Source organism: Bombus pyrosoma, linkage group LG6 (assembly GCF_014825855.1).
Source record: "Bombus pyrosoma isolate SC7728 linkage group LG6, ASM1482585v1, whole genome shotgun sequence".
NCBI lineage: Eukaryota > Metazoa > Arthropoda > Insecta > Hymenoptera > Apidae > Bombus > Bombus pyrosoma.
The window spans coordinates 17,858,365-17,871,961 of NC_057775.1; the positions used below are offsets into that span (position 1 = coordinate 17,858,365).

The 13,597-nt window shown below is 34.3% G+C and overlaps 1 protein-coding gene across 10 annotated transcripts in view; it reads right to left on the reverse strand.

The window, feature by feature from the left end:
* LOC122568027 (unconventional myosin-IXAa-like) overlaps nucleotides 1-13,188 on the reverse strand; it is a 37,239-nt gene extending 24,051 nt beyond the window's left edge. For 2 of the 10 annotated variants that reach the window (XR_006316950.1, XR_006316949.1), the window contains exons 1-14: nucleotides 11,154-13,188; nucleotides 10,029-10,923; nucleotides 9,640-9,941; nucleotides 8,927-9,544; nucleotides 8,551-8,849; nucleotides 8,224-8,483; nucleotides 7,844-8,151; nucleotides 7,423-7,760; nucleotides 7,264-7,324; nucleotides 5,986-6,312; nucleotides 3,811-4,734; nucleotides 3,647-3,724; nucleotides 1,332-3,577; nucleotides 257-1,264 (exon numbers count right to left, since the gene is read on the reverse strand). Coding sequence is in view for 8 of the 10 variants with exons in the window: in XM_043727309.1 (XP_043583244.1) it covers nucleotides 257-1,264; nucleotides 1,332-3,577; nucleotides 3,647-3,724; nucleotides 3,811-4,734; nucleotides 5,986-6,312; nucleotides 7,264-7,324; nucleotides 7,423-7,760; nucleotides 7,844-8,151; nucleotides 8,224-8,483; nucleotides 8,551-8,849; nucleotides 8,927-9,544; nucleotides 9,640-9,932 (6,760 nt within the window). In the remaining 2 variants the exon portion in view is untranslated. Of the gene's footprint in view, nucleotides 1-256; nucleotides 1,265-1,331; nucleotides 3,578-3,646; nucleotides 3,725-3,810; nucleotides 4,735-5,985; nucleotides 6,313-6,901; nucleotides 6,950-7,263; nucleotides 7,325-7,422; nucleotides 7,761-7,843; nucleotides 8,152-8,223; nucleotides 8,484-8,550; nucleotides 8,850-8,926; nucleotides 9,545-9,639; nucleotides 9,942-10,028; nucleotides 10,924-11,153 lie in introns of all 10 variants that reach the window. The other 8 variants (XM_043727309.1, XM_043727310.1, XM_043727307.1 and 5 more) reach the window with 8 other exon arrangements.
* Nucleotides 13,189-13,597: the final 409 nt, after the last annotated feature.

Below are 13,597 nucleotides of genomic sequence, written 5' to 3' on the forward strand. Positions count from 1 at the left end.
ACTTTAATCAGTGCTGCTTGCATCTATGTTTCAAAATATCATAAATCTTCTTTAATTTGTCTTTATTATCATAATATAAAAGATAATGATTTATATCATATTATTTGAAAAATGTATATTAAATCATGCGACTAAATCTTTTCTTTATTACACTGTATACACGTGCACACAGGCAAAAATGAATTTCTTTTTCTGGACGCATACGTGCATAAACAGTATTCGAAAGATCAAAATTAACGAAATCATAACAATTTACCGGCAGAAGATGGAAGAAGATCATCGAGAGATCCATCGTCCAAGTCTGTGGCAGATAGAAGTAGGTCGTCGTCTGAAGAAGCTCTCGTTAGGCTGGGAAGAGTTGAAGTTAGTAGGGCCTTTTCCTTTTGGATTTCCTGTATATGATCGACGAGAAGCGCCTCCTCTTCATCGCCTCGATCTCTCTCTCGATCTGTAGTACCACCTCTGGCAGTTACACTTGGGGTCGCCGCGTTTAACTCCTCTGGGCTGAAGATTTTCGAAGATCGTAAACTGGATAAACGATAAGTCGCCGTATGACAAGCGGATTCGAGTGTATTTATGTCGGCTAAAGTTGTTCGCACGATCCTCAATTTCTCTTGTACGATCGTTTCGACGCAACAAGTCTGCCTGCCAACATCTTGTAAAGAATCTTGCGCGGGCAACGTCCTATTCGTCCTTAGAATGCACGGCGCGAAGACTATTGCTAGGGCTGACGGAGACATTCGATTGTCGACTTCATGAAGCGCTACTCTAGCTAGATGAACAATCAGTCGTTCCATCAAATCGAAGTTTGGCTTCGGCAGCTTCCTCAAAATTGCAAATAGCGTACTGATTCGATCCCGGTGATCCGTTAAGTTCGCAGCGTGCAGAAAATCATCGTAATACTCAAAGGTGAGGAGAGGCTCTGGCATATCTCGAAAGAAACTTTTCAATACTGCTGCAAGCACGTGTACTTGATAATTCTCAAAGTCCACTTTCTCTAGATCACCTTCGTCCATTTTCACTTTTAATTCCTTCACTTTGGAACTGACACCGCTCTTTCGATATATACCTTCCGTATACAGACCATGCATCTCTATGGTTGTAATTAACCGATCTACCACTATCGGTACTTTACCGTCACCACAGTCCAATTTATACAACGGTACACCGAATATTTTCCGTGAGTTCATTTCGTGCGACGCTTCCTTTCCGCATTCTGCCGATGCTTTTATATAACACTTTTTGTGGCACGTTAACTTACAATCTAAACATAAAAATGTAAATACGAATAAATAAATGCTATAAAAAAGGGGAGAAATATGTATACTTACTCTGACAGACAAGTCCTCGCTCGATAGGCCACATAAAGAAAGACGTACATACTTCACAAGCTGTAGGGATGTTTATAATAGTTAACTGGAACATATGATTACCATGACGTATTGGTTCTTCATGTTTTCGTTTCTTTTCCTTCTTACGCTTGCTTTTACTCTGTTTCTCCAGTGCTTCTGTTTTGACTAGAGTCATAAATTCATTCATGAATCCTCTAAATGCATTTACTCCCATCGTCACGGGAAAATCTTCACTGGTATTTTCTTGTTTGCAGACTGTTTCTATTACGTGTAAAAAGTTTGCAATTAAGTCAGTGTATTTGATGTTGCCTTCCACACCTTGCTGAATAGCAACGCTGTAAGTGATCACTAGGTCGTCTTTAAATTTACGCAAAGCCTGCCTAAATACACGATCGACTTCGCTTGGCTTCCTGCCTTCCTCTTGTCCTTCCATTACGTATATCTTCTTCGTAATAAAATCTTGCATGAGAGCTAACTCTTTTGCGTCGGATATAATCTTATCGGTACTGTCAGAGAAAGCGGATGTACCGGTTAAGCTGAATTTCGATACCACTACTTGTTTCGAGGCATCATACGGCGTTCGTGGTGGTTTCCTGTGTTTTCGCCTACCTGGAGTGTTCGCTAATATACATGGCATTTTAAGTACTCCGCCATTCTGAATACATTTGACATGGTATAATTGTTTACAGTCAATACATTTGTACCCCTGTGTTACGAATGCATCCATCTTTTCGTGGCAACATACGCACACATCGTCTTTGGCAAACCTTGCTACTTTTCTAAAACAATGACCGGCTAACGTGAAAAGATTGCCTTTCCATTCTAATAGATTCATTCCAGGTGCGAGTTTTAGGTCATTGGGACTTGTATCAGTTCCAGGTTTGTCTTCGCTAAGTCCTGATATTTTAGTCGCCGGGTCCGAGTTTCTTCTCCTCAGCTCTAGTGTTGTTATAGCGTTGGATCTCATGCGCTTTCCAGGTTGTTGTGTCTTCGATGCAGCTTCATTTTTGTTTACAGGCCAATCTGTTATCGATCTGGATGGTGTATCATGAGGACTATCTTTCCGAGGCCTAATAGTTGTTGCTTTATGTAGGTCACTCTCTTTGATTGTACCCAAAAATAGACTTTTGGTTTCTCCACTATTGGTTTCTGATACACTCTCGCCCATAGATCGGCACTGGACTTCCCGAGTGGGACGATTTCTTCTGGCACTTCTGACAGGCACGTCGGGTTCGCATTTTTCCTTTGGTTTCGAATTTTTCTCCTTGGGCGAAGTTCCTTTCAACAAGGGACTTTTTAAAGCATTTTCATCGTTCACAGCATCTAATTTCATAGATGTATCTCCTTCCGAGTTTTGCCTTCTTAAGTAACTAAAATCTTTCATTTCTTTACTGTGGCCATAACCATGATCACGTCTGATAGGTGAAACTGGAACGCTTTCAATCCGCTCGCTCGGTACACTATTATCACTTAATCGACGTTGTTCTCTAGCTGATGAACTATCCATATGAATAAAACGGTCACTATCCAATTTCACATTATAATTCGATGCTTCGTTTGGTTTGTCTTGTTGCACTTGCTCGAACATGTTATCCGCTATACTTTTATATTGAGAAACGTTTGCAGAACGCGTCAAGGTTGATTTTTGAGGACCAGGCAGTAAATAATCACTATAATTAATGGACGAAGAAAAGTCTGCTCGGCGACGCCAGACGTCTGAATTTGGACTATGCGTTAAACTCATGTTAGATTGATGGTATGTAATTTCTCGTGGACTTGGAAATGATGGAGTTGTGTTAAAAACAGGTGGAGCACTTTGTACTGTACTCGGAATTTCTGTATCAGTTTCTCCATCGCTATATCCCGTCGATGAACTGTCTGCTCGTTTATTAACAGACGACAATCGGCTCGAAGTATTTACTAAGTTTGTATTTGCGGCAACTACTGGAGATTGATCACAGCGTTTCGTTCTAGTGCTCGGTACCGGTTTGCCATAAGAATTGTCTTGAGATTCAGAACTGTTGCTCACTTGAGATTCATAGCTTCTTAAACTAGTCAAACTTTCCAAGCTGCTTTTACGCTCATTAAATTCATCCGAAGGAAAAGAATCCGTGTTTCTTAAGATCGAGCTAGATTCTTGTAATATTCTTGTATTTGGTATAATTTTACGCTTTGAATATGACATACTCGTATCAGCTGTACTATCTCGAAGTACATTATCCATTCTACAATTAACACATATTATTGTGGTTAAATATCAAAAGTTTTAATGTAAAAAATAGATATTTATTTACCTTGCTGACGTAAGACGATTCTGAGACTCCGTTTTACGAATCATATTAAATTCCAACAAGCCCTGATCTGTGAGTGACCTGTAAATTAAATACAAGCATTAATAATAATACAAGTACTTGTAAATATACATATTATAGTTTTAACCTCTTTTGCAAGTACTTACTCTTCGCTATTCCTGAGCCTAGGATATACCTTACTGTTATCATATACAAGCTCTCCTTGATTTTGAGTTTCTTTATACTCTCCGATTTTATCAACAAGCAATTTTTTCTGTTTTTTTAATTCTGCGAAAGTCTTCCTCGCTCTATTACCGCGAATATGAGCTTGAAACATAATTACACAGGACTTAAGTTTCTTAAACCAACTATGCTGTCTATATGCCCTCCAAGCAGACTGGATGTGAATGACAGCCTCGATTCTAGTACGTAAAGAATGTGCAAATCTTTGGGCAATGACCATCCTCCAAAATGACTGTATTTGCACAACTGCATTTTTCAATCTAAGGAATTTCCTTCTTTCTAAACACGCACGGAACCATTTTTGTATAGTTGTAATGCTTGTAATGATTTGTTGGTGTAATTCAATGTCTAGTTTAATTTTTTCTGATTCTCTAAGAAACACTTTAGTTGTTCCAAGTTGATAATTATCTCTATTTAAATTTAGTGTCAATAGAAAATCTCTAACGTCAGACTGAGAACTTAATAAGCCCTTAGGTAATAACATTCTATACAATTGAATAAATTCTTCATATGTTAATCTAACGTTAAATCCAGCTTGTCTTATTCTGACTGTTTCTAACATTCCTGTATATCTTAACTGTCGTTGCACTGTTTCTTCATCGAACTCGTTTGGTACCTTGTTAGCATTGCTTTTAATGCATCTAATGAAGAAAGGGTTTGCTTGGTTTAACGTATCCATAAGACTATGCAGACTTTGTTGAAATTGTGCAGATACTGTCATAGGCTGCTTTCTTGCTTTTCCAGGTCCTGAGCCATAACTTTGCGTTCTTCCAGCAAGTGTTTTCACAGTTTGTAGATTTTTTAGACCCTTCTTACCCCGTTCTCTTGGTCGAAATGATTTATTTTTCCTGTAAAAGTATTAAATTTTAATGTGTTATTATTGAAAATTATTTCACGAATTCCTTTTCCTATTTTTTAATTTCTTATCAAAATAAAAAATATACATAAATTATATGTTTAAATTTTAAAGGATATTAGTATTATTCTAGAATTAATTATATATTTTGATATTTCTTTTTTCTACATTAGTATTAAATATCCTGACATAGAAAAACAGGAAAAGGAGAATTTATGATTCCTATAATGACATGTATGGCATTGCAAATAGTAACAATTAATTATTACAAACGTACTATGAAAGAGAGATAGCAAACATTGAGCAGAATGTCATTAGAATTTAAATGACTAGATTATGACAGCAAGTATAGAGAAGCATACAATATTAAGATTAATTGTGTACAAAAGTAGTTATCTGCAAATTTAGAAGTTTTTAGAAATTCTTAGTAATATAAGGAAATATAGTTTGATAATTGTGCACTAAATAAATACATGGATTAATATGAACTATTAGTGTTAATGATAAGCAATTTGCATTCTTTACGAACTACTAACTTTATGAGTTATGGTTTTCATTAGTACATAAATGTATTCTTATAAAAAATTTGCAATTCGTTAAATTCATAAAAAAATGTTATCGTGCAATTAATTGTAATTAATTGCTAGCAAGAAAGGATATGTTTATAATATTGGGAGCTTAATGCTATAGGATCTTTTTGAATTGAATATATATGCTGTATCCACCAGCATGTAATGTAAATTAACCCATTCTTAATTTGTATTGAAATTGAATCGAAATAAATGCATTATCGATTTTTAAACATTTCTTAATTAAGTTTATTGTAGGGAATAAATGGGTCAATTTAAATATTATTAATTCAAAAAGTAAAAAGACTACTATTGTGAAATTAACATGCATTAATTGTAGCTAAGATTATGAACAAATAAATCATTAAAATGTGATGACTAAAAGACGACCGGCGATAATGATCGTGAATATTATGGTACATCAAATAGAATGATTTTGATGACCTCTAAAAAATATGTGAAAGCTTCATAAAATAATGAATACTTGTAGAAAGCTGTGTATGACTGCATGGGAAGACCATTAATGTCCTATTGAAATGCTATTACCTATGCACAAAGAAATCCTTCACCCAGAATTACTATAGAGCACACACTACCTTTATTGTAGAGCAGTGAATTTTTGTAGCTTAAATATTACAATGTTATGGAATATTAAATAGGTGCTGTTTACATACATGACTATTTGATTAGCGCGTTCCATGACGTTTGCTTCGTCTTTTGGAAGCACCCTCTCTAGCGGGTTATGAGTATCCCGTCTGAGTTTATTATTACTATGAGGCTGGTCTTCCCTGCCCCTTATTAAGTAACCCTTCATCGTGGTTACATTTGTCGGGTGTTGCGTTTGATTAATGTTTCGAGATTGTGGCCACGACAATCGGTTGTTGTTTACATTGTCGTTGTTTTCGAGTTGTATAGAAGATAATGTGGTAATGGGTATAGTTGATGGTATGCAGACACTGCGCTGCTTCTGATAGCTTGGTGGACGATTATGTTTGTGCAAACTGAAAAAGTCTCTCATGCTTAGTTTTTTTTTAGTAGTTTTATGTATTTAAATAGTAACCATATATTGTTCAATATTAGTATTTAATTTAAACTTTTAAACTTTGCTTGTTGGTGACTTTAGGAAGAAAATGATTTCATTGAAAACAATCTGTTTCACGAATGATGAAATAATGTGAATTTTAATGATTGGCATGAATTGTATAAATAAAAAATTATTGTTGAATTGTTAATCATGCTTACGAATAATAGCAAGTAAATTAATATATTTTAAATGACAGAATGTAACTGTATTACGAAAGTTATGAAGATTGCACTCTAATCACATTTAATACAAAAAGTGCACACAGAAAACTCTAAACAATTTCTCACACATAAGATTGGAAAAATTATATGGATTTACAAGCTGTTTATAACTTGCAATCTCTACTTTGTATTATTATAAATCGAGTGAATTTGTACTTTAAGCTTTGCTAGTACACTTTTGTTGTAAAGCTAAAGATAAACATTGTAAATCCATAAGACATCTTAGCATAAAAAAAGGTAATGTTTGCCAAAATGACACATACAGTGGATCAAAAGACCACTTACGCGATTCGGTTAATAGTTAGATTGACGGTCGACAACGTCACAAGATGGCTACAGGGACAAAAGACATGTGGCCAATGTAAATATAATTAACGTTTGCTTCAATTATAAACACATAGGAACCTCTTCAGCTTGATGCAAATATTATCAACGCACAACGTAGATTTATATTTTGTAGGGTGAGATAATATGCAGATAAAACATATTCAAAAACAAGCGCAATAACATTGCCATTTGTTTATCACGATCATTATTATATAACTAATAAATATTGCTCTATATTATGAGTATACAAGCACTCAAATATTTCGTCACCCTTTACGAGAGTAAAGATTATATAAAATTAGACATGAAAATTATGATACCTTATTAAATTCTCGTTCGGTGTCCTATACCTGTTTTGTATAGATGTTTTTGTACCATCAGCTAGAATAAAAAGAAAATATCTCCATATTATTAGCAGCATTATTTTATTTAAATATAAATAAAAGAATATTCCATATCATTAGAAAAAAATACTGTACCTCGACCATGTCTATGAGCTCGACCAGCTTCTTGGAAAGCAAAATGAGCGCGAAAAAATGCTCGAAGTATTGCCCATCTAAATACCGCAACCGGATCTGCACCCACTAATTCTCGAACAAAAGCAAGGGAAGAATTCTTCAATACACCAACAACACCATCGGGTCGCATTAAATCCAGATTTTTTTCTCTCATATTAGCAGCTTGGTACTTAACAGATCCTGCATAATGACGTACAACAAAGGCTGCTTCACGTCGTTGTGGTGCTTCATAAAATGGATTGTCTTTATGTACTGTATTAAATTTTTGTAGCAGTGTCTCATTCGTTGCACCCGGAAAGCTGCAATAAAAAAAAATTTAATTGAAAGAAATGCGAGATATTACTTGTGTTTTTAAAGAATAAAGCCAATGCTAAATACTAACTTGCATTGATCATCTAAAAGACAAAGGAGGCCATTCGGTTTCCCTTCTATTAAATTTAAACAACCTGAATTATCACTGTAGCCTATATCTGTCCACCTAATCCCCTGTTTTCTGTACTCTCGTTGTTCATATTGGAAAACATGCTGATTGAAATAATGTTGTAGTTGTTCATTAGCATAATTTATACATAACTGTTCGAAGCTATTGCACATTTTAAAGTCTTCAAAACCAAAGATATCTAATACACCTATGCTATTGCCTTGATGATCTCTGAGGGTATCTTTCTTTGAAAGTAAAGCATGATTCACCTATCAACAACAAAATATTATCTTATAATTTTTCAAAAGACAAATTTCAAATCTAAAACCGTAATATCTTACCTGAAGCACAATCCAATCAAATAGAGCTCCATATAAACACTTAGCCATAGCATCTCTTGCTGCAATTGCTTCTGGAAGCCTATAGTTAATAACTAATGTTTCTCCAGACGCTCTTGCACGTTTAGCAGTAAGTGCAGCCAAAAGAGTTTCTTGTTTTACTCGAAGAAGTTCAGATATCAATGCAACAACTTCAGGATTTTTAACTCCCACAGCTTCGTCGTGATGGTGATAAGATTTTCTAGGCTGAAACTCCACATTACCTAAAATAATGTCATCCATGTCATTAGATTCTGTCATAAAAAGTCATTAAAATAATTTATTAATCACCAAGTAAAAGAACAGCTGACAGAACTGCAAACAATCGTCTCTGCTTTTCTGGCGTAAATCCAACCATTTCCATAGACTGTTTCAACCTTGAAAATTCGTGTCGTTCATCAACATTTTCTAGTCCATAGCAACCACTTTTATTTAAATAATTATAACGGTCGCAACTTTCTAAATGCAAAAGTTGCTTTTCTTGTTCACTTGCTCCAGCCAAAAGATAATAAAATACATGATAATTTCTTTCATTTCTTCCTTGAGAAACTATTCTTGATTTTTCCAAAAGATATTTTTGTACGACCGCCCTAAAGATAATTTTATCATAGTCTTTAATAATTATAAAACTATATAATCTTCTACATCTTATGTATAAGAATCTTACCCATGGACCATTCCATTTTCTTTATAATTCACTTGGATAAATTTACCAAAACGGCTACTATTGTTGTTATGTGCAGTTTTTGCATTTCCAAATGCTTCTAGTACTGGACCAGCACTGAGTATTGTCTGTTCAACACCACTACCATGAGAACCTTTCTGACTGAGTGCTGTCAAATGATGCAGTAGAAAATTTGTTGACTCTGTTTTACCCGAGCCACTCTCACCACTAATAACAATGCACTGATTTCTTTTTTCTTTAAGCATGCAATGATAAGCTGCATCAGCTATGGCAAATATATGTGGAGGTATATCTGGCCCCAACCTTCTATTTTGATAGAGTTTTACATATTTTGGATTGTAAATAGGGTAAAATTTAAACGGATTCAATGCAATTAATATGCTTCCAACATATGTATATATGTTTCCAGCTAAAAACCTAGCCCGAAGGTTGTCCAATAGAGTTTGTTCATTAAGATCTGGAAGTTGACATAGATCTGGATACTCCTTATCTCGTGGTTGATATAGGAATCTATTAAAATAGTCCTTGAGGAGTTGTGGATCCATGGGAAACCTACTATCTGACCATAAATAATCTGGTTGTTTTTTGCGCAAGTAAAACCTAAAAATAATAAAGAAGTTAGTCTAACACGTACATATTTCCTTATATAAAGATAATATTCATATAGTTATGACATTGTAAACAAATATATTTACCTGTAGTACTCTTGTTGCGCTGCATTTTTTGGCCATAATAACATAAGTGCCACGGGGCACTCACATGGCCCAAGTCTTCTTTCTTTACATTCTTGGCCAACAGAGTTTCCTACTACTTCTGCTAACTCATAACCATTTGAAACAGATGCATCAACTAATCCAAGTCTCTCTATAATACACTCCACTATTTCAGCTGAGGAAGTTTGTTTTGTAGCTTTAATTGAAAGTGCTTCATATTCTGGGCTCCATTCACCCACAAATACTTGCACTACCCCCGAGATACAACTGTCCATTTTTTAACCCTATAAAATTAATAATATTCAATTTTAAGCCTACATCTATGCATATTGTTATTGATTTTATTACTTTGTGTCCATATGCTATTTTACCTTGTTTTATATAGGGTTAACAAATTTGTCCTCTATCATCCAGGCAAAATTTCAAATGTATTGTTTCTTCTTCTTTTTGTTTCTCAATTATGTACAACCACTGATGTAAACGTTTAAAATAATTTTTATACATTTTGTTTAAAAATAATCAGTTACAGTTTCGCTAATTTATTTACAGGTAATTTTTACATTAATTTAAATTTGTCAAATGCACTCAAAATTACCCAATATTCATAAACTAAAAGACTTTATTTATATACATATATATCATGTCAAATCTTAATCATGAATTGGTTCAACAAAATAAAAGTTTGTATTTTTTCTTTCATTGCAGTACATAACATACAGAAATAATTAAAGTACTCCCAAACTTCTCTTGAAGGTCGCATTTAATTTTACCATATTATTTCATCAATAGGACAGAATACCACAAAGTATTGTAATCATAAATTAATATATCCTTTCTTTTTGTATAATAAAACAGAATCATTAAAATTATTCTATTGTTTCTTTGTTTTGTTTTAAATTTATATATTCAGTCAATTTTATAGAATCCTGTTGATTTTGTTCTTCAATAATTAGAGTATTCTGAATTTATAGGATGATGTGTTTAATTCAGATATCATGTATTTAACACTGAATGTCCAACAAAACCTTTCTGATAGCCATTATATTTTATCATGACATTTACTGTATAGTTGCAAAGAGTGTAGGTGTGCTATTGTTGGCAGGCAGTAACTCAGTATCTCCACTGAGACAATAATCCAAGGTTTTCAATGTTTTGTAAACATCCTCATGCCATTTGAGTATTTTAATACACTTATTGCAAAAGATTACAGATGTATTTGCATTTGTACGTATTATAGAACTTTTGTGCGTTAAAGAAGTATCTTATCTGAAAAAAAAAAAAAAATGTATGACACATAAATATCTTACATCAAGTATTTGTTGCATTGTATAAATAATGTCATTGTTGTATTTCTCTATTACACGAATTTACTTGATTCAAACAATTTCATAATGTAAGAATATTTTATTTTCTTTTTATATTTGATTTTACATATAAATACAAATTATCTATCAAATCCACAATAAAATGTGAATTCCAGGTAATATTGTTCTAACCTTAAAACAAAAAGATTATATCTATACGTCTCTTTGTTACTTTAAAATCCCAATCCCTTTTTTTGTTTTTTCTCTATGAATTTGTGTTCACCGAATTTAAAAATATCCCCCTAAATCCTTTCGTCATTGCTGGTAATTTTTCAATTAAACAGTAGCGGATTTATCTCGACACAAAAAGAAGGAACAGTGTAGAATAATATTCTAAATAATCTCGAGTGAACGGTAATCGTAACACATCGATCATTCGTTGGATACACAAAGGATTGCGAAAAACGACATACGTTCCCCAGATACCGATTGCCTCGGACCTGACGGCTGACATTCGCAGGAAAACCGTCTTCCGACGCCGATTGGCGGGTCATGGACCACACCACCAATCAGCAACGATCTGCGAGTGAGAACGTCAACAGAGTAAACCGGGCTTAAATTCATCAAGAATTTCTCATCCACGCATGACACTTACTGATTGTTACATATCATCGTTAAAGAATGTAATGAAAACATGCAAGTCTATTCAAGGAATATGCTGCTTTTGTTACCTCCTTTGCTGATAACAAGACGCTCGGTGTGACACATTCTTACATTCTTATAAATCATCAAAACCTTCGCATTCTTGGGCATGCTATCACGGACTGAAAATTTCACTGTAAACGCATTGCCGTCTGTTTTCACGATTTCGAATTTCCTTCTTTTTTTGTTCGTTTATTTAAAATATATCCCCTTTACTTATAAACCGTTACAGAAACGTACTATCGAGAGAACGATATGATACAGCTGTGGCTCTCGCGCACTCGACATACACTGTTCTTCTGTTTTCTCGCACCTAGAGAACACACGTACAATACGGGCGGATTGACACTTCAGTAAACAAGGTCTACTGTCACCGATACTCCTGCGTTAGTTCAGTTGTCGCCGGTTCTGCTGAAGATTACACTAATAATCGTGAATAATCGTGTTCTTGGATTGATAATACCGATGACACGGATGATGGGCCCTTGCCCAGTTTATCGTCCTTCGTCTCCTCTCGGGATCCTGCGTCCCGATACGTCCACCATTTCGATTTTTCCGATCACGTGGTATGCAACGTTCGCTTTGATTGGCTTATTTCGCGGAACCACGTGACTGTTCGCTGAAGCACAAACCACGGTTCACGGGTATATAAACAGGTCTCAACATTCGTTAGAGAAAACCGTCTGTTTTTTGAATTGAAAAGGATGGAGACAGATGGCAAGAAAAGGTCTTGCTCTGCGAAATAGACAGAGATGAATACAACGTATCTGTCTTTGCTGAAACATTCATAGTGCCTATATATATATATGTATATATGTGTCACGCATGCGCAGAACGAAACTTTTCCTTACCCTCCATGTTGATTTTATTTAACTCAAACGACGGATGGTTTCATCAATGCTTCCACTATGGAAACTCCAGACCTGTTCATATGACCGCTCTATATATACATAAGATCATATACATAGGTATACAGGTCTGGACAACCGTAGTTTGGCGTGGTCTGGACACTCCTATATTGAAAGCATAGAGACAAGTGTCCGTCAAATGAAGACAAAGAAATCAATATGGCGTCGATATCAGATATTGTTCTGCATATGCGCAAGATATTGCGGTTCTTTTGAAATATAATTAAAATTCACTAGCTAGTTATTTTATATTATTGAAACAATTATAATAAATCCAATCTATGCCGCAAATACCTTAGTAACGAGTGTTGTTATAAACGAAGTATTTACTGAGGAGGATATATAACTTTTGTATGCAAAAACGAAATTCTTACGTTACTCTCAAATACTCTTGCTCCTACGTTTTCGGTATAGGAGCGTCCAGATCTGTTTGTATGACTGTGGTTTAAACACGGAATAAACCGTTTTCCTTTGTATTAGAAACAGTTAAAAGAAAAATACATTTAATCTCAGTTTGTAATCTAAAATAGATTTAAAGTAAAATAGCAATTTTCCAGTAAAGTACAAAACATTTAATATTGCAAATTGGCGTAAAAACTATAGAGCAAGGTTTTTTAATGGAGGTTGAAATGTAACAAACACAAAGTTTGTCTTGGAATTTTATAAATGTATATATAAATTGTAAATAACTGCCATTATAAATGAATTAAAATTTAATTTTAGAAGCGTAGTTCAATCCTGCTGTGGAAGACCTTCCATTTTAAAAATGGAAAATCAAATGTGATAAAGAGCTTTACAGCTGGAATTCTTCATTATAAAATATATTTACTAACTACAACAGATACACCAGCCAATAAAGCTACTACAACAGTTAAATCTTTTCCAAACCAAGCGACAATAATGGGAGAGAAGAGATTAATGTATAAAATAAATGAGAAGAAATTTTAAAGCTTTCCCATAGTCGCCTAATATACCATTATTTGGCGGTGTAGTCATATAAAGTATATCATTTTAATATTTCGCCCT